Consider the following 15,189-nt stretch of genomic DNA (forward strand, 5'->3'; position numbering starts at 1 on the left):
TGCCATTTTTATTTCACTGATTGTGTCCGAGCGCACAAAACTTTCTAAGAACAGTATCTACATGACCTTATTCATATTGGTATTTCAGAGCACTTAACAGACAAAGTACAAGAGATACACACTTTTAAATACTAATATTGATAAGTACGAACTTGCCCAAATTTCCATGCTTCTGAACATGATCTTATTGTTCCCTCTTTAAAGTAGTATGCAACTAAGTTAAAGATGAAATCGCAGTGTTGCTGGTGCACTTATTGAACATATAATAACTGACCTTGGTTTTAATAGGACAAATGTAACAAATACCCACATCAATTCCTGGCAACACTACAGGTCTGCAGAGGCCTGTGAAGAGGGAGGGAGGAGAAGATTACCTGAATTTTATAAAATCTGATCTAAGAGTAGCATAAAACAGCACAGAAAAAAAAAAATTCGTCATAAAGAAAGCCTCAAAGAGCGAAAAATTCCTCCTAGTTTTACGACTATGAGACTGATGCTTTTTTTCAGTGTAACCTTTGTACAAATAGTCAAGACAACCAGTACGTTTTCAGATATTGAATATGGCTATAATAAACCGACAACTTGGATGATTGATATGTGAGGTTTAATGTCCCAAAACCACCATATGATTATGAGAAACGCCGTAGTGGAGGGCTCGGAAACGGACAACTTGGAAGCTGGAGGCTGCTCGTTCATGGCTAAACTATAATCTTTGGCTATAAATACCGATACCATGACTTCTGATCAAATCTGCATGGATGTTCAAGTGTCTTTTGAAATTAGTAATGCTAAGATCCACATCAACCAAAGAGAGTAGTGCGGCATTGGGTAAAGCGCAGTGTCCACTTGCCGATTCGCAATGAAGAGGGGATAGCACTTTTGAGAATTGTACAGAAGGCAGATAGGCAATGTACAGATAAAAAAAAAAGGCTCTAATGATGAGCTTTTTTGGAAAAAAAAAGGACAGTTGTTTACAGCTTTCACACAGCTCTGCATAGTTAGGCCTGTGTAAAATAAAAAATAAAAACTGCCAACGTCTGCAATCTTTCTACAAAACTAAAATGTAGCTAGAATGGAAAACAACACTGGGCTGATGAATATAGCCGCTCTGGCCACAATGACACTAGCCTTCAGTTCTCTTCTATCATCGTCACAAGGTTTGCGAAAAAGTACAAGGTGCTTCAGCGATTGTGCTTGAAGCACCAGAGATCTTGCAGACAAGTGTTCTCAAGCTGCGCACAATCCAGATGGTGAAGTCTATTCACTTTTCTCAGATTAGCACAGCGGGTTAACTTAGGCCTCTAGTTACCTTTGAACGAAAGTAAGAAGACACAATCTCTCCATCTTGTAACATAAGCAGAATTCGCACAAAGGATAATCGTTGAGGTCCTGTGGTTCTTGATCACACTTGAACACTTCGCTGCTTTCAAGCTCTGTGCAAAGGAGACCTATAGCAATGTTGAATTTAAAATGCAAAATCAGATACGTTCCACGTAATTGGCAGGGAAGAGCCCCTCCTTGCCTCTTAGTCGACCAAGCCACCAGCCTGATGGGTCTGAAAACAGACAATTACACCATGGTAAGACAACAGACTAAACGTTACAGAATTTAAAGCTATCCTGCAGTAACAAGTACACAGCGATAAAAGATCTAGAAACAACATCAGCCTATACAACCTGGTCTATACAACCCGATAAACGCTTCGTTTACGTGCCATTCTCAAAAGTGTGGAGTGATGAGATTCTAGCCTCACAGTTTTTTTTTCAGGGGCGAAGCTCCTTAGGGCGTGGGCTGTGCGTCCCCTGTAGCCTGTATGTAGCCACCTCTAGTTTAGTTCTTGCAGTGTTCACTAGATGGCGGTACCGTCCCCTGTATGTAGCCACCTCTAGTTTAGTTCTTGCAGTGTTTACTAGATGGTGGTACTTGTAGCTGATGATGAAAAGATGCAAGATGTTATAAACTAGAAAGCGGTACTTGTAGTTGATGAAAGACGCGAGATCTTATAAAATAGGAATGATGTCACATATGGCGCGTGTCATTGGTTGAAGGCAATCGTTCGATTTAGTGCGGCGACGTACGCTAGGGGGAGCGATGTAATAAAATCGAGTGGGCAAAATGTACAGAGGATTCATGGTTTACCAGGTTTACCTCCGGAGCTGCGCCCACTCATCATCATTCACTTCGTGGATATGGCGGCATTTTTTTCTTTTGTGCTTTAAAAGGCAAAAATGGGTAAATTTTAACTAGTAAACAGCATTTCTGTGGTATTATGATGTTTCAATTAAGCTTGTGTGAACATTCGAATGAATATATCACAGTATACAAATTTGCATCAATTCGAACTTAAATTATTGAAAATTTCAAAGTATTCAAGATAAACAAATAGATAAATAAAGTCGGCATATAACCCTTGTAATGGTGGTTTCACAACAGTAAAGAAGTGCTATGCCATGGAAACACCTACTCTGAAGTTCGACTGCTGCGAAGCCCCACCTCAAGGTTAAATGAGCATACTACCCTTGCATTGATTCATCATTTTTTAGAGTTAAAAAATTGTTGTATGGGCTTATATGCTTGAAGTATAGTAAATTTTAAAACGTAACATACCTAATTTACAAGTTATCACTTGCATTCTCACGAAAGTCAAACCGTGGTACTATTTTTGAAAGTTGTTCCCACTTTCTTTGAACAAAAAAGGACATTCGCTTAGAGCTTGTTTCAATTAAAAAATATTGTACAAATTAGTTAGGTCATGACAAATATGCCCATTTGTCTTTATAATATATGATATGTAGTATTCGATTCGAGATTATTCAACCTAAATCACTGTTCCCTTCAAACCTAAAATTCACTTATTGCATAAGCCTAGTTTTAATATCTCGAGTGTCACAAATATATTTTATTAATACACAACTTTTAATAATAAACAGTGAAAACGCTACAGACCTTGAACAGACCAGGAAGACATGTTATGTTACACTTACTAGGAGTGCCGTTAAGCAAAAAAGTTGCAAAGGCATGCAGCGAAAACTTCCAAGTGCACTCACGATTTGGCTTCAAGAGTGAAGTGCACCATTAGACCTCATTTGTGTTACCTTCTGATTCGCTCAACATTCTTCAATTCACAGCAGATATTTTAACCACGTGCCGCAAAGGAAAGAATGTGTATGCGACATTGACCATTGCAAACTTTCCGATGGTGCCTACTGCAAATACAGTCACGAAGTGCCTACTACATTATAATTCATCATTTTGAAAAGTACTCACTACATGTCAGTAAGGCAATAAATGCATCTTGTACACTGCTGCACACTCTGTAGATACCGTGGCTGATGATTAATTAAGACTGAGCATTTTGTATGGGCGGGCCTTTAAAACCACCATACCACACAACAATTCACAGGGTGTGATGCCTGGTGTGATTCTACGCTATTGCGATGCAATACTACATCTGTTAACGTAACCACATGACACCTATACATGCATAGGGTTTTTTTTCATAGCACTTTCAAACAATGGTGCGGCTTTGCAATGGTACACTTGACTGCCACGCATAATAGCAGAGTTTGATTTAATCATGGACCTTCAGTATCATCATTTGCATCATCCATCACAATCTTTTGCTCATTGTCATTCCTATGCCCACACTGGGATTTCTGCAACATGTGCTCCGTAGTGTCTGCACAAGGCGAAACTGAGAACTATGAATGCACTCAACCCACGCCATGCAAGACTTCTTCATTCTGGCATAGTAGAACTAATGCGTTCTGCACAAACACAAATACTATTGCACTAATAATAAAAAGAACAAAAAGGCAGCTAATATTCCACTTATGCAGTGATTCCATTCAAATGATTTGCATTAAATGAAGTTCCATTGTGACTGATTACAGTGTAGCTTTGAAAGTCAAGCAGGGGACCATTACATCACCAAAAGCCACCATATTGCCCCATTCTAAATATGTGCTCTATTAAGGAATGCAGGGGAGCATATTCCCCCTTCTAATTCCACCAAGTTCTGAATGAACTCCAATATTTATGCAGTGTTTGTAGTGTTTGTGTGTACATCAGTAATGTCTGGCACAATGAGAATGCCCCATCAAGCAGGCGTGACATCTTCCTGCAAGTCTATAGTTGCGCTGTACTCGGCATGTGTTTTAAACCAGTTGTATGAAAATGTTACCTGTTACAATCTCAATGATCTCATGCTCATGATGTCACTGCTGGGCTAACACTTACTTGCTAAAGGAAAATTCTCGTGAGACTGAGTTCTATGTTTGGGTGAGTACAACTACCACTGGGATATTTTGAGTAAGAATGTTTGGGAACTGTAGCCCAATAACACGTGTTGGTAGGTTAGCTAGTACATGATAATTTAATAAAACTGTGGCCCACCAAAATACAAGACACAATACACGACATGTAGAAAGGGGTGCTTAAGTTTCCTTACAACTGTGAATTTTTTCTAGAACAACACAGGTTTTAGCACAGCTGTAGAGCACGTATGCAATAGGAACTGGAACCGCCTTCCCCCCTCCATTGCTGCCACTAAGGATCAAGGGCTGTTCGAATCCGCAGTGTCGAAACACATTATGGCGTAACTGCACACTGTTTTTCGTTTTTCTTGTCTTTAACTATTATTTGTTGTATTTCCTTCACTGTTGTTGTTATTATTTTTTTGCCACATTCATATTGTACCCACCCCCTCTGTAACACCCTCTGGGTCTTGAGGGTATACTAATAAATAAATAAATAAATAAATAAATAAATAAATAAATAAATAAATAAATAAATAAATAAATAGGCACAATCAACAGCAGTCTCCGAGAAAGTTATATATGCATATTTCTACGGATCACAATCTAAGAATCATTTGCACAATGATCACTTGTCTTTTTATAAAATGGAATAATGAAATGAAGTCGGGATACAGTTGCACATGAGCTGACCAAGGCCTATACTTCTATTGTGCTTCTCAGCACATACAGAAATTTACATTTTATCTGTTGCACATGTGTTTCATACTTTTATGTATGTAGTATTGATATGAGTTCTGTGTCCTGCAAATAAATACAAGCTGAACACACATCAAACAGAACTGTGCAGAAAGTCGAGCATACAAAGCCAGCAAGAGATGACACCAATCAAATGTATAAACGAACTTAACTAGACTTTCGAGAAACAAAATGCGGTGTAAGGAAAATAGAAATGAAAGTGAGTGTTTGCAATGACACCTGTGGGAGCAGAGCCCACCACCTGCCGCTCACACGGAATGAGCTATCTTCTGAGATATGGTAGAAGCTGTGTCCTCCCATGCACTTTCTCAAGAGGTATATGTATGGTAGCAGACATAAATGTTTCTTTTAACCATAAGTGTCACACAGCACATGAATTTAGCACTAACACCCAGTCAATAAGCCAAAGTAGCGATTTACTTACATTATTTTAGCTACACAAAGTGACAGCTAGTATGTGTCCACAGATTGTTGAGCATACAAAGCCTCCACTGTTAGTTTATCTGAAGCTTTCCTTTGCTCCGTAGACATTTAGCTCTACATGGTCATTGATAACAGAGATTTCACCCGACGGTACCTAATTCTTATGCAATACCAATGTTCATAGTGAAGACTGATGCTCAATATTTTGCCATCACTCACTCAATATTTTGCCATATAACTACACAAAAAAATAAAGGAAAAGGCTGCACACATGCATGCATGCACGCACGCACACACACACACACATACACACACACACACACACACACACACACACACACACACACACACACACACACACACACACACACACACACACACACACACACACAAAAGAACATGTTCAAAAGGAAGGGTGCGGCACAAGCGCTTGTCTCCGTATCCTTTCTTGTAAATATTTTGCACAGTCTTTTTTTTTTCCAAGTATGCATAACACACCAGGTCAATAGTGCAGCAGGTCAAGTGGCTTTTCACCATCTAAGAGTCCCCCCCCCCCCTTGCCAATGGTGTCGCCGTGTACTCGAACGAACACTTAAATGCATTGATGGGTCACCGGAACTGCACGAGCTTTTGCCTCTCCCTACTCTACCACTGCGAGAGTGCATGCTTGCGTCACGACATGGGCAACTTCTGAATCAGAGGCGTGCGAGGGCCTGACTTGTCGCGCCAACTGTTTCTCTCGTTCTCTATGTCCGCGCTGCAACACACACGCTTGGTCGATTTCGGAAGTTTAAGTTTCCCCATGTGGCCGACGCGTTTCTACGGTTCTCTTGCGAGGTGCTGCAGTAAATATATGTACGGTGAAATTGATGCTCGCTGTTGGAAATTTTGCTGCAGAAAACGGGAACTGCGTCGCTACAAAGCACTTCAAGGCAACATACTTCAACGCATGACGATCGGCTTGATCGGTATGCGAAAAAACAAGAGAGTGCTTGCTTGCTAATACAAGTTTCCTGCCAGTGAAGAAGGCCTTTTTAATTATATGCGAATGCCAGGGTCTTCCGGCACCACCGTGTTGTCGAACCTAGTTTCTCCCAGCATTGTCGAGAAGAGCTTCAAGAAAATGGGGCATTCGAACGTGCTCGACAGAATCGAGGACAATGTGCTTTGGGAGGGTGGTCTGGGGTAGCGGCAGCAGCCGCGACGATGATTTCCAACCAGACTTCGCGATCAGTGATCTCACTAGACTGTGCGTGACCGGATCTGACCCGTTCAAGTATGTGCCGATTCTTTTAAATTAACAAGTAAACTTAGTGTGTGCTCAAATTTATTCCATTATTATTTTTATAACATATATACTGCACGTGTTAGGGCTGTGAGACAATATTTCTCAAACACTCACAAAATACCTGCGTACTTTGCACAGCCCCCTCCTCAAGGCCCCAAAATCGCAAAAAAAAAAAAATCTGAGTAAATTATGCGAGTAAATATAGTACTTATTCCTGAGAACACAGATACCAACCTTCTTTGAGGATTTCGATGATGTCACCTTCACTAACTGCCAGCTCGTCTGTATCCTGAGGCTCGTATGCGTATAAGGCCTTGCATGTGGGCACTGCCGGCTTCGGCCTGCTTGGCGGCTTTGGCTTGCCACCACCTGGGACTGGCCGTGCTTTCTGCGAGTTCTTGCGCTTTTCCCTGGGGTACACGCGTTCACACAGAAAGGGCAGTGAGTGAATGATGACAAATCCCCGTGTCAATTTTAGACAATAACAAGGAGACAAAGCATACCAAGACTGCAATTTGGGCCAGTTAGTTGTACTTCATGATGTAAAAAGCACACACGGACAGGGGAGAGAAGGCATACAAAACACAGCGCTGTGTTTCGTGTACCTCCTTTCCTACGTCCGAGTGTGATTGCACTGTCGTTCCATCATAAAAAAAACGTAGCATAGTATGTAGACATAACATGGACACGGGCGTTTGTGTAGTCCTCTTCTCGTGTCTCATCCTTTTGTGCTCCAATTTATTACAGAATGAACCAACACACCAGCAAAACATTTTAGAGAGTTGGGCTTATAGTTTAGAAGTGCCAGAAGTTGGACTATGGCGGCCCTTTCTCCTTTTTTTTTTTTATTGCAAGTCGGCACATAACAATTCTCACCACTTTTGCAGCAAATGAAACCAGTAAAAATGCCAAATCGATTAACAGGAGGTGAAACAGCCTTTTCATAACATCAGCTTTCAATAAGAGCAGACTTCGACAACATCTTCGTCATACTAGTTAAAAGCTTAGTGTTACACCTGCATCACAACAGAAACATCACAACGGAAACATGACAATGGTAACAAACATGGCATGTTATTAGGTATGATGTCCATGCAAAAAGCTCAAAGCTAGGCTTACTAAGCTGTTCAATCACAGTTATGGTTTGTCTAGTTTGCATATTTAAAGTTTTGCCTCATGGTTGCTTCTCACAAACTCCAGAGACATGATATGATGTTTGGTTGATTGGTTTATGGGTGGGTTTTAACATTCCAAAGCTATTCAGGCTATGAGAGATGCCATTATAAAATACTGCGGGTAATTTTGACAACATGAGGGTGTGTAATGCTAAGTTATTTAATGCACTGTAGATGAGTTGCTAACAATTCATCTCCATCAAAATGTGACGATTGTGGCAAGAATTGAACCGTCGTCTTTAGGGCTACCAGGTGAGCAATGGGCATCTGCACTGGGCCTTAGCAACAGCCTCAACAAGTTGTTCCATCAAATCTGTAAGAGATGACCAGGTGGGCCGATACCCAATGAGCTGAGCTATGAAAATTTAGTTAAGGATCTCTTAGACTATGGCAAAACTAAGGTGAAATAGTCATAATTCTCACCCTGACACGCCTGCTTCAGGTGGTCTCATGTAGTCTGAAGGGCCATTTCCTTCTGTGGACACCCTTTTGTGCTGACTGTGGCCTGTTCGTGGCAGGTTTGGAGCGTGCCTCATTGCATTTCCTGCCCCTGCAGCTGCTGAGGAAATTAAAGAACCAAATAAACCCATTAAAGTTTCGACCAGTGCGTGAAGGAAAGCGAAAAGGTGGTAAAGATCAAAAAGCGAATATGGTGTCTGGCAAATTCTCACTTGCATACTCTTTTCATTTAGATGTGATCTAATGCTGCAAAGTTTCTTATCACAAGCACTTTGATAGCTTTACAGTAAGAGACATATTCCGGCAATTAAACAGATAGTGCATATGAAGATGTACATATCAACTGGTCCTGTAGATTATTTTTTGATCCTCCCTGCCACAAGTATGTATGCAGTCATATAGATACCCCTAGAAGTATATTACTACATACAATTAGTGAGAAAAAGTTGCAATAGTAAATGGTGATGCCCCAAAATAACACAAGCAGATTGGAAACCCCAGCTTGAAGTTTGACAAAAGTCACATAGTAATGGTGGATTTGTTCTAATCATTCCACATATGTTTCTCAACTATATTCACAACACTCGCTTTTTAAATCCACGCTGATATTTTTCCTGCATTTCTCCAAACTAGAAACCAGCTGTTCTGGCCAGAAGTTTTACCAGTGGCCTTATACCATATGAAAAGTGATCCAATGCACTACAGCTTGTTCAACAGCCCAGTAAGCACTGAGTGGCACCTTCTACTGGCTAAAGCTCCAAAAGGTAATGAACTCTCTATCGAAAGCTAACAAACAGCTACACTTTATTTCAATAGCATTTTGTTCACGAAACAGCAAACAACACAAATATGCAAGCCACAGGGTTTACTAACCCCTTGTTCCTATGACAGCTGCAAGAGCGGCGTTCGGAGTCCTGGCAGATGCTGCAGTAGTCACAGTCCGACCTCTGCCATTGTGTTCCTTTAACTTGTTCCCACTGGGCTGCTGGTGCGTCCTTGAGGTGCTCACCTTTGATGGCCTCGGCCCAGAAGATGCTGAGCGCTCTGAAGGTCCTAACATGCAGAGAACATTAAGAATTCGAACTTGAGAACTGCAGGTTGGACTTTGATTGATATGTGGGGTTTAACGTCCCAAAACCACCATATGATTATGAGAGACGCCGTTGCAGGTTGGACTTGGCAGGCAACTGCATGCACCAAGTCTACGTAGTGCGGCCTGTATGCATGTGTTTCGTGTGTCGATACTCGACCTATTCCCGGAATACCCGAATGTATATTTAGGAGGGCAGACTCATCTTAGACATTTTTTCTTTAGTGATCTTGATCAAAGTGCACAGGCTTATGCTGTTTTTTTTTTTGCTGATTTCAAATATGTAATTATGTTACTTGTAAGTCATTTTGTTCCTGAAATAAAGTAAGTTGACCCCCTATTGTTTAAGGCCACCATAAAAAAAGTACTTAAAAGTGATATTTAAGATATGGCAACAGACTAATGACTATAAATTGAAAGTATGCAAGAGTTTTTTTTTACTTTCTTGGTTATTTTACAGCAAAATGAACTTATCATATTTTTACACAATTCCAAGTGCTTTTAAAAATGGTGAGTATTTAATTAAAAAAGCTTGTGCTCTAAATTCTGCTTCCATACTTATTTTCTATACACAAACAAGTTTCTATTTCAGAAAACATTATTGCTGTGTCTGCCCTAGCTGCCGAGGTATTGAGGCTTAAAATTGAGCAGTTTGAGAAAAATGGAAAAAAACTGATAACACCCAGTTCCTTCAAGAAACAGCAATCACAATGTGCATGTTTTGCAATGCTCATAAAGGCGCTCATAAATTGGTAGCAGAGCTTCAGACACAGGTGCTAGCAAATTATAAAGAAGCCTCGAAGTTCCCCATTTTTTACAGGTTCCGCATTGTGCTAGCTAGCACCAAGAATCTGGACAGTCAAAATGACATTACAAAAAAAGTTACCACATCCTGATGGGTGAAAATTTGCATAGAGAGAGAAGAATACTCGCAGAAACCAAATATGCCAATTTTAAAAATGAATTTCTTTGTCACTTTGTCATGAGTGAAACAGATCTATGTGAAGACATACACAATATCTACGAACTATCAAGGGCAAATATAGCCTAGAACTTTGTTAAAATCTATTTTAAAGTGCACGCCATGCAACTGAACAAGATCTGAGCCTCTTGCGATGCCGACATAAATGCAGGGCGATGTAAACAAAACTATGGCACGAGTTTGCGTTTGCTAGTTGCTGGCACGGGCCTTGCGCTTGCACTGCCTGCAATTTCCTGCTTCCTTTTGACGGCTTCGCATGTGCTGGCTGTGCTGGCTGTCAGAGCGGCGCCCACTTGCGCATTGCGCTGTGACGTACACCAAATTGCACAAAAATTCGTGCACAAAAGAATTCAAGCAGGGCGCAGCGCTTTGGCTGCGCTAAGACGCCACGGGCACTTTTTCAGATTTTACTTCTCATAGCCAAGAAAGTTTATTCACCCATGGTTTGATACCACACTGTACTGCCCAAACAAATGAGCATATAAAAAAAGTACTGCCACTGACAAGTGTGTGCATCTTGCATGTGCTCACATATGTTGCCATCACTGCACCCTCAATGGACAAAACTATTTCACAAAATAGAAAATAAGTGAGCCCGTTGCAGCCAAATGATACACAAACACACACACAAATTTGATTTGCCGTACAACATATTTGAACAGTTGTTATTAAACTGAGCACATTCACACATATACGACATTCACTGTGTTTTAACAAAATGCAGTGATTTAACATAATGCCTTCCATAAAAATCTTCAGGAAGCTGATATGCTTATAAAGCTCATTGCCGATGCATCTGTTGTGTGCCTGTATTTTCCTAATTGTGTGTTTGTATTCCACTAAAAAATAAATTTGTGTATGCACCTGTTATGTGCCCGTATTTCCCTAATTGTGTGTTTGTATTCCACTAACAAATAAATTTGTGTAGCTTGCAAAGGAGGTGCAACGCTATAGAAACAGTGGAGCTGATGGGCACCTATGTGGACCTGGCTATGCTGTTTTGCAGTGTTGCTAATTTTCTCTTTAGTTATTTTTTCCTCTATTTCATTCTTCTCTCTTCTGCCTTTTCTATGTATAATTTTCTCTGTTTATTTTCACTTGCTCATTTCTCTCTATTTCTTTCTCTGTATTTTTCTCCTTTCTATGCTGTGCTTGACTTTCTTCCCTCCTCCTTTCTCTCCTCCTCGTCATCACAGATCTCCCCTTCATGCTCACTTCTCTTTCTTGCCTCCTTAATACACTAGACTACACAATGCTATGCTATGCTCTGCTAGTGTGCCTGGATAGTCGAGTGGGGAGGACGCTCACCTAATTGGTTCGAAGGTACACGGGTTCGAAGATCCCCCCCTCCTTGGTGAAGAATTTTTTTTCGACAAGAACACCTCTCTTTCTCAGTCTTTGTGGTCGTTCCTTCGCTCATCAGGGTTATAAACTGGCTACACCGAAGAAATTGGCGCGCATGCTCTGGGAGTTAAGTAGATGAGGACGAAGAAGAAGAGGACGTAGAGAGCATGCACCAGTTGATGATAACCATCTCTGTTTCTAACAGACAAATTACAAGGAGCTCAAAAAGCTTCCCTGTTAAAAGTAAGTCGAGTGTTGGAGCATGTGAAGGTGATAACTAAATTTATCCATAGCGACTCACTTGAATTCTTTGGCAGGCCAGGGCCAATGCTTATGTTGAGAACACCTGCAGTGACCTTTAGAACAGCCTCATTACCATGACCTTGGGTGACATGCACCTGCTTGGTGGAGCCACCACCGAAGATGCCTTCTTTTTTCACTCGGTACTCCATCCTGCACAAAGTTTACACATGCCGTCTTAACAAAATCAACTTTAAATATTATACATTACTTTTGTGTTGAAGTGAGGTCATGCAACGGAATTGGGTTCAAAGAAGCTTTACTATACAGACATACGACATATTTTGAGACACGACAATTTTATCCATGATCGAAACAAAATTGAAAAGTATGGTTTGATATTGGTTCTTTACCATATAGTAGCGCTATATGTAGTTAGTATGTTCGTGGCAGGTTTCGTATGAAGCGTCGGAAGTATGAGGACAGGCCCACGAAACTACGCAGTTCTTTGACAGATGCAGGTTTGGGGAATTCGGCCACGGCCCGAAGCTTGGCAGGATCAGGAAGAATGCCGTGTTTGGACACGACATACCCCAGGATGGTGAGTTGCCGTGCTGCAAAGCGGCACTTTTTCAGATTTAGTTGTAAGCCGGCATTGCTCACACGCACCAAAACTTCTTTCAGACGTTGAAGATGCGTGGAGAAATCCGAAACGAAGACAATGACATCGTCGAGGTAACACAAGCACATGTACCATTTCAAGTTGCGCAGAACGGTGTCCATCATGCGCTCAAAGGTCGCAGGTGCATTACATAGACCAAACGGCATGACGTTGAACTCGTACAAGCTGTCTGGCGTGGCGAAGGCGGTCTTTGGTCGAGCGTCGTCAGCCATTGGTACTTGCCAGTACCCCGAGCGCAGATCGAGAGAAGAAAAAAAAATCGGCTCCATGAAGGCTGTCAATCGAGTCATCGATGCGTGGCAGTGGATAAACATCCTTGCGAATGATATTATTGAGCCGTCTGTAGTCCACACAGAACCGCACAGAACCGTCTTTTTTCGCAACAAGAACAACAGGAGACGCCCATGGACTGTCTGAGGGCCGAATAACGTCGCGTTGGAGCATATCGTCAACCTGATCATTAATTACCCGACGTTCCGCAGGCGACACGCGATAGTTCTGCAGGCGACACGCGATATGGACGTTGCCGTAAAGATGGATGGGCCCCAGTGTCGATGCAATGCGCAAACAACGAACGTGTGACCGAGAGAACTTCGCCCGACATCGAAAGAAGAACGATATTCTTGCAACAGGTCCAGAAGCTCGGAACGCTGTACCGCCGTAAGGTTGTAAGCGATGGAGGGGCCAAATACATCAGCAGATGACGGATCAGAAGTGGAAACAGCATTGATGGTACGCGACCTGGGACAGCGCGTGTCATCAAGTACGCCCTGGACCTGTGCGTCGTCGACTGGTTCCACTCTGCCGACACATTCCCCTCGAATCAAGGTAACAGTGTGCGGGGACGGGTTGGTTACAAAAATAGCAGCATTGCCCTGGTTGACCTGCACGATCGCGAAAGGTACTAGCAACCTTTTCCTGCTACAAGCGCGGTCGGATGGTGAAACGAGTGGAATTGTATCGGAGAGACCGGGGCAGTAGACAGACACAGCCGTCGTCGAGTTCGGAGGCACTGTTGTATCGTCTTTCGTTAGAATCTTGCTCAGTGTCGAGGAACCGTCTTCTGGCATCAAATGTGAGAAGGGTGAGAGTTCAATTTCGGCGGCGGCACAATGGATGACGGCGTCATGGCGGGAGAGAAAGTCCCATCCCAGGTTAACGTCATAAGAGCATGCCGGAATGATGATGAACTGGGCAACATACAGAACGTCCTGAATGACAACGCGAGCTGTGCACCCTGCTGTAGGATGAATACGATGCAAACTTGCGGTACGGAGGGACAACCCAGAAAGTGGCGTCGTCACTATTCGAAGTAAGCGGCAGAGCTTTTCGTCCATAACTGATACGGCAGCTCCAATGTCAATAAGAGCCGATGCACAAACACCGTCCACAAGCACGTCAATGACATTTGAGGGGCTGCTTTGAGGGCTTTCACATTGCGATAGCGTGGCAGTCCTTGCCTCGGGGACTGCGACGACTAGTTTTCTCGCTCATGAGCAGCCGCACTTGGCCGCATGGGGGACAGGGAACAACGTCGTGGAGACGGCGATCTTCGAGATGGACCTGGGCGGGACCGAGGTGGCATGGAGGGCGGTTCTTTGTGATAAGGACGGCTGAGTTGGCTAGCAACAGGTGAAGAAATCGGAGCCGGCTGTACGCGATGGCAATAACGGGCTACGTGACCGGCGTAACCACAGGCAAAGCAGATTGGCCGGTTGTCGGGTGTGCGCCATCTGTTCACCGGGGTAGGTCTCACCCATGTCGTGAAGGCCGATGGACGGAACGGTGGCTGCATGGTGGACTGAAGCTGAGGCTGAGGGGTTACGTCAACATACGTAGTGGGCATACCCGCTGCACCTCCACCAATTTGTTAAGGCGTTTATTAGCCGGCAACCAGCGAGCATACATACAAAATATCGACAGTCACGGCCAAGCACGGACTTTCAGCGCGAGTGGCGTCCTTGTTGGGTAGCCCCACTAGGAGGTACTCAAGAGTTCGACCCATTTCAGAGTTCGGAGGCTTCGCTACAACTATAACATAATCTAGCCATTGGAACAGACGCAATGCCGGCCTTCAATGTACCCCTCCTCTGATTTTTTTCTATTCTTGCTTTAGATTCCTGCTACACTTTTGTGACATTCTCTTTGCATTATCTTGCGTTGTGATGCTGAAAGTGGGCATGAATGATGCAATACACCTAGAACAGTATTGGTTTCTCATCATTAAGCTTAAAGGAACCCTGTGAAACTTTTACAAATAATTGTCAAATGGCTTTATTAGAACCACTTATTGCCTCTCGTATTAACTGCCACAAAATTTTTTTGAATCCGTCCAGTACTAGAGGAGTTACAGGGATTAGTTACAGCCTTCAAGCACTTTTTCTCTCCTTTCACACTAGCGAGCGGGCGAAAACTTACGTACGGAGAATGGTTACAAGGAGACAAAAAGTTCCTTTGTCAGCACGCGTGATGACTTTGGGCACTTTGTTTT

General features: G+C 42.6%; 1 protein-coding gene across 2 annotated transcripts in view; it reads right to left on the minus strand.

The window, feature by feature from the left end:
* Positions 1-1,242: 1,242 nt before the first annotated feature.
* Positions 1,243-15,189, minus strand: part of LOC119159369 (unconventional myosin-Ie-like) — a 292,958-nt gene continuing 279,011 nt past the window's right edge. The window contains exons 24-28 of one of the 2 annotated variants that reach the window (XM_075865081.1): positions 12,078-12,229; positions 9,234-9,413; positions 8,325-8,457; positions 6,961-7,136; positions 1,243-1,555 (exon numbers count right to left, since the gene is read on the minus strand). In XM_075865081.1, coding sequence (XP_075721196.1) covers positions 1,479-1,555; positions 6,961-7,136; positions 8,325-8,457; positions 9,234-9,413; positions 12,078-12,229 — 718 coding nt within the window. In that variant the 3' untranslated portion in view covers positions 1,243-1,478. Of the gene's footprint in view, positions 1,556-6,960; positions 7,137-8,324; positions 8,461-9,233; positions 9,414-12,077; positions 12,230-15,189 lie in introns of both variants that reach the window. The other variant, XM_075865080.1, reaches the window with a different exon arrangement.

The sequence above is a fragment of the Rhipicephalus microplus genome, chromosome 1, assembly GCF_043290135.1.
Source record: "Rhipicephalus microplus isolate Deutch F79 chromosome 1, USDA_Rmic, whole genome shotgun sequence".
NCBI classification, from domain to species: Eukaryota; Metazoa; Arthropoda; class Arachnida; order Ixodida; family Ixodidae; genus Rhipicephalus; species Rhipicephalus microplus.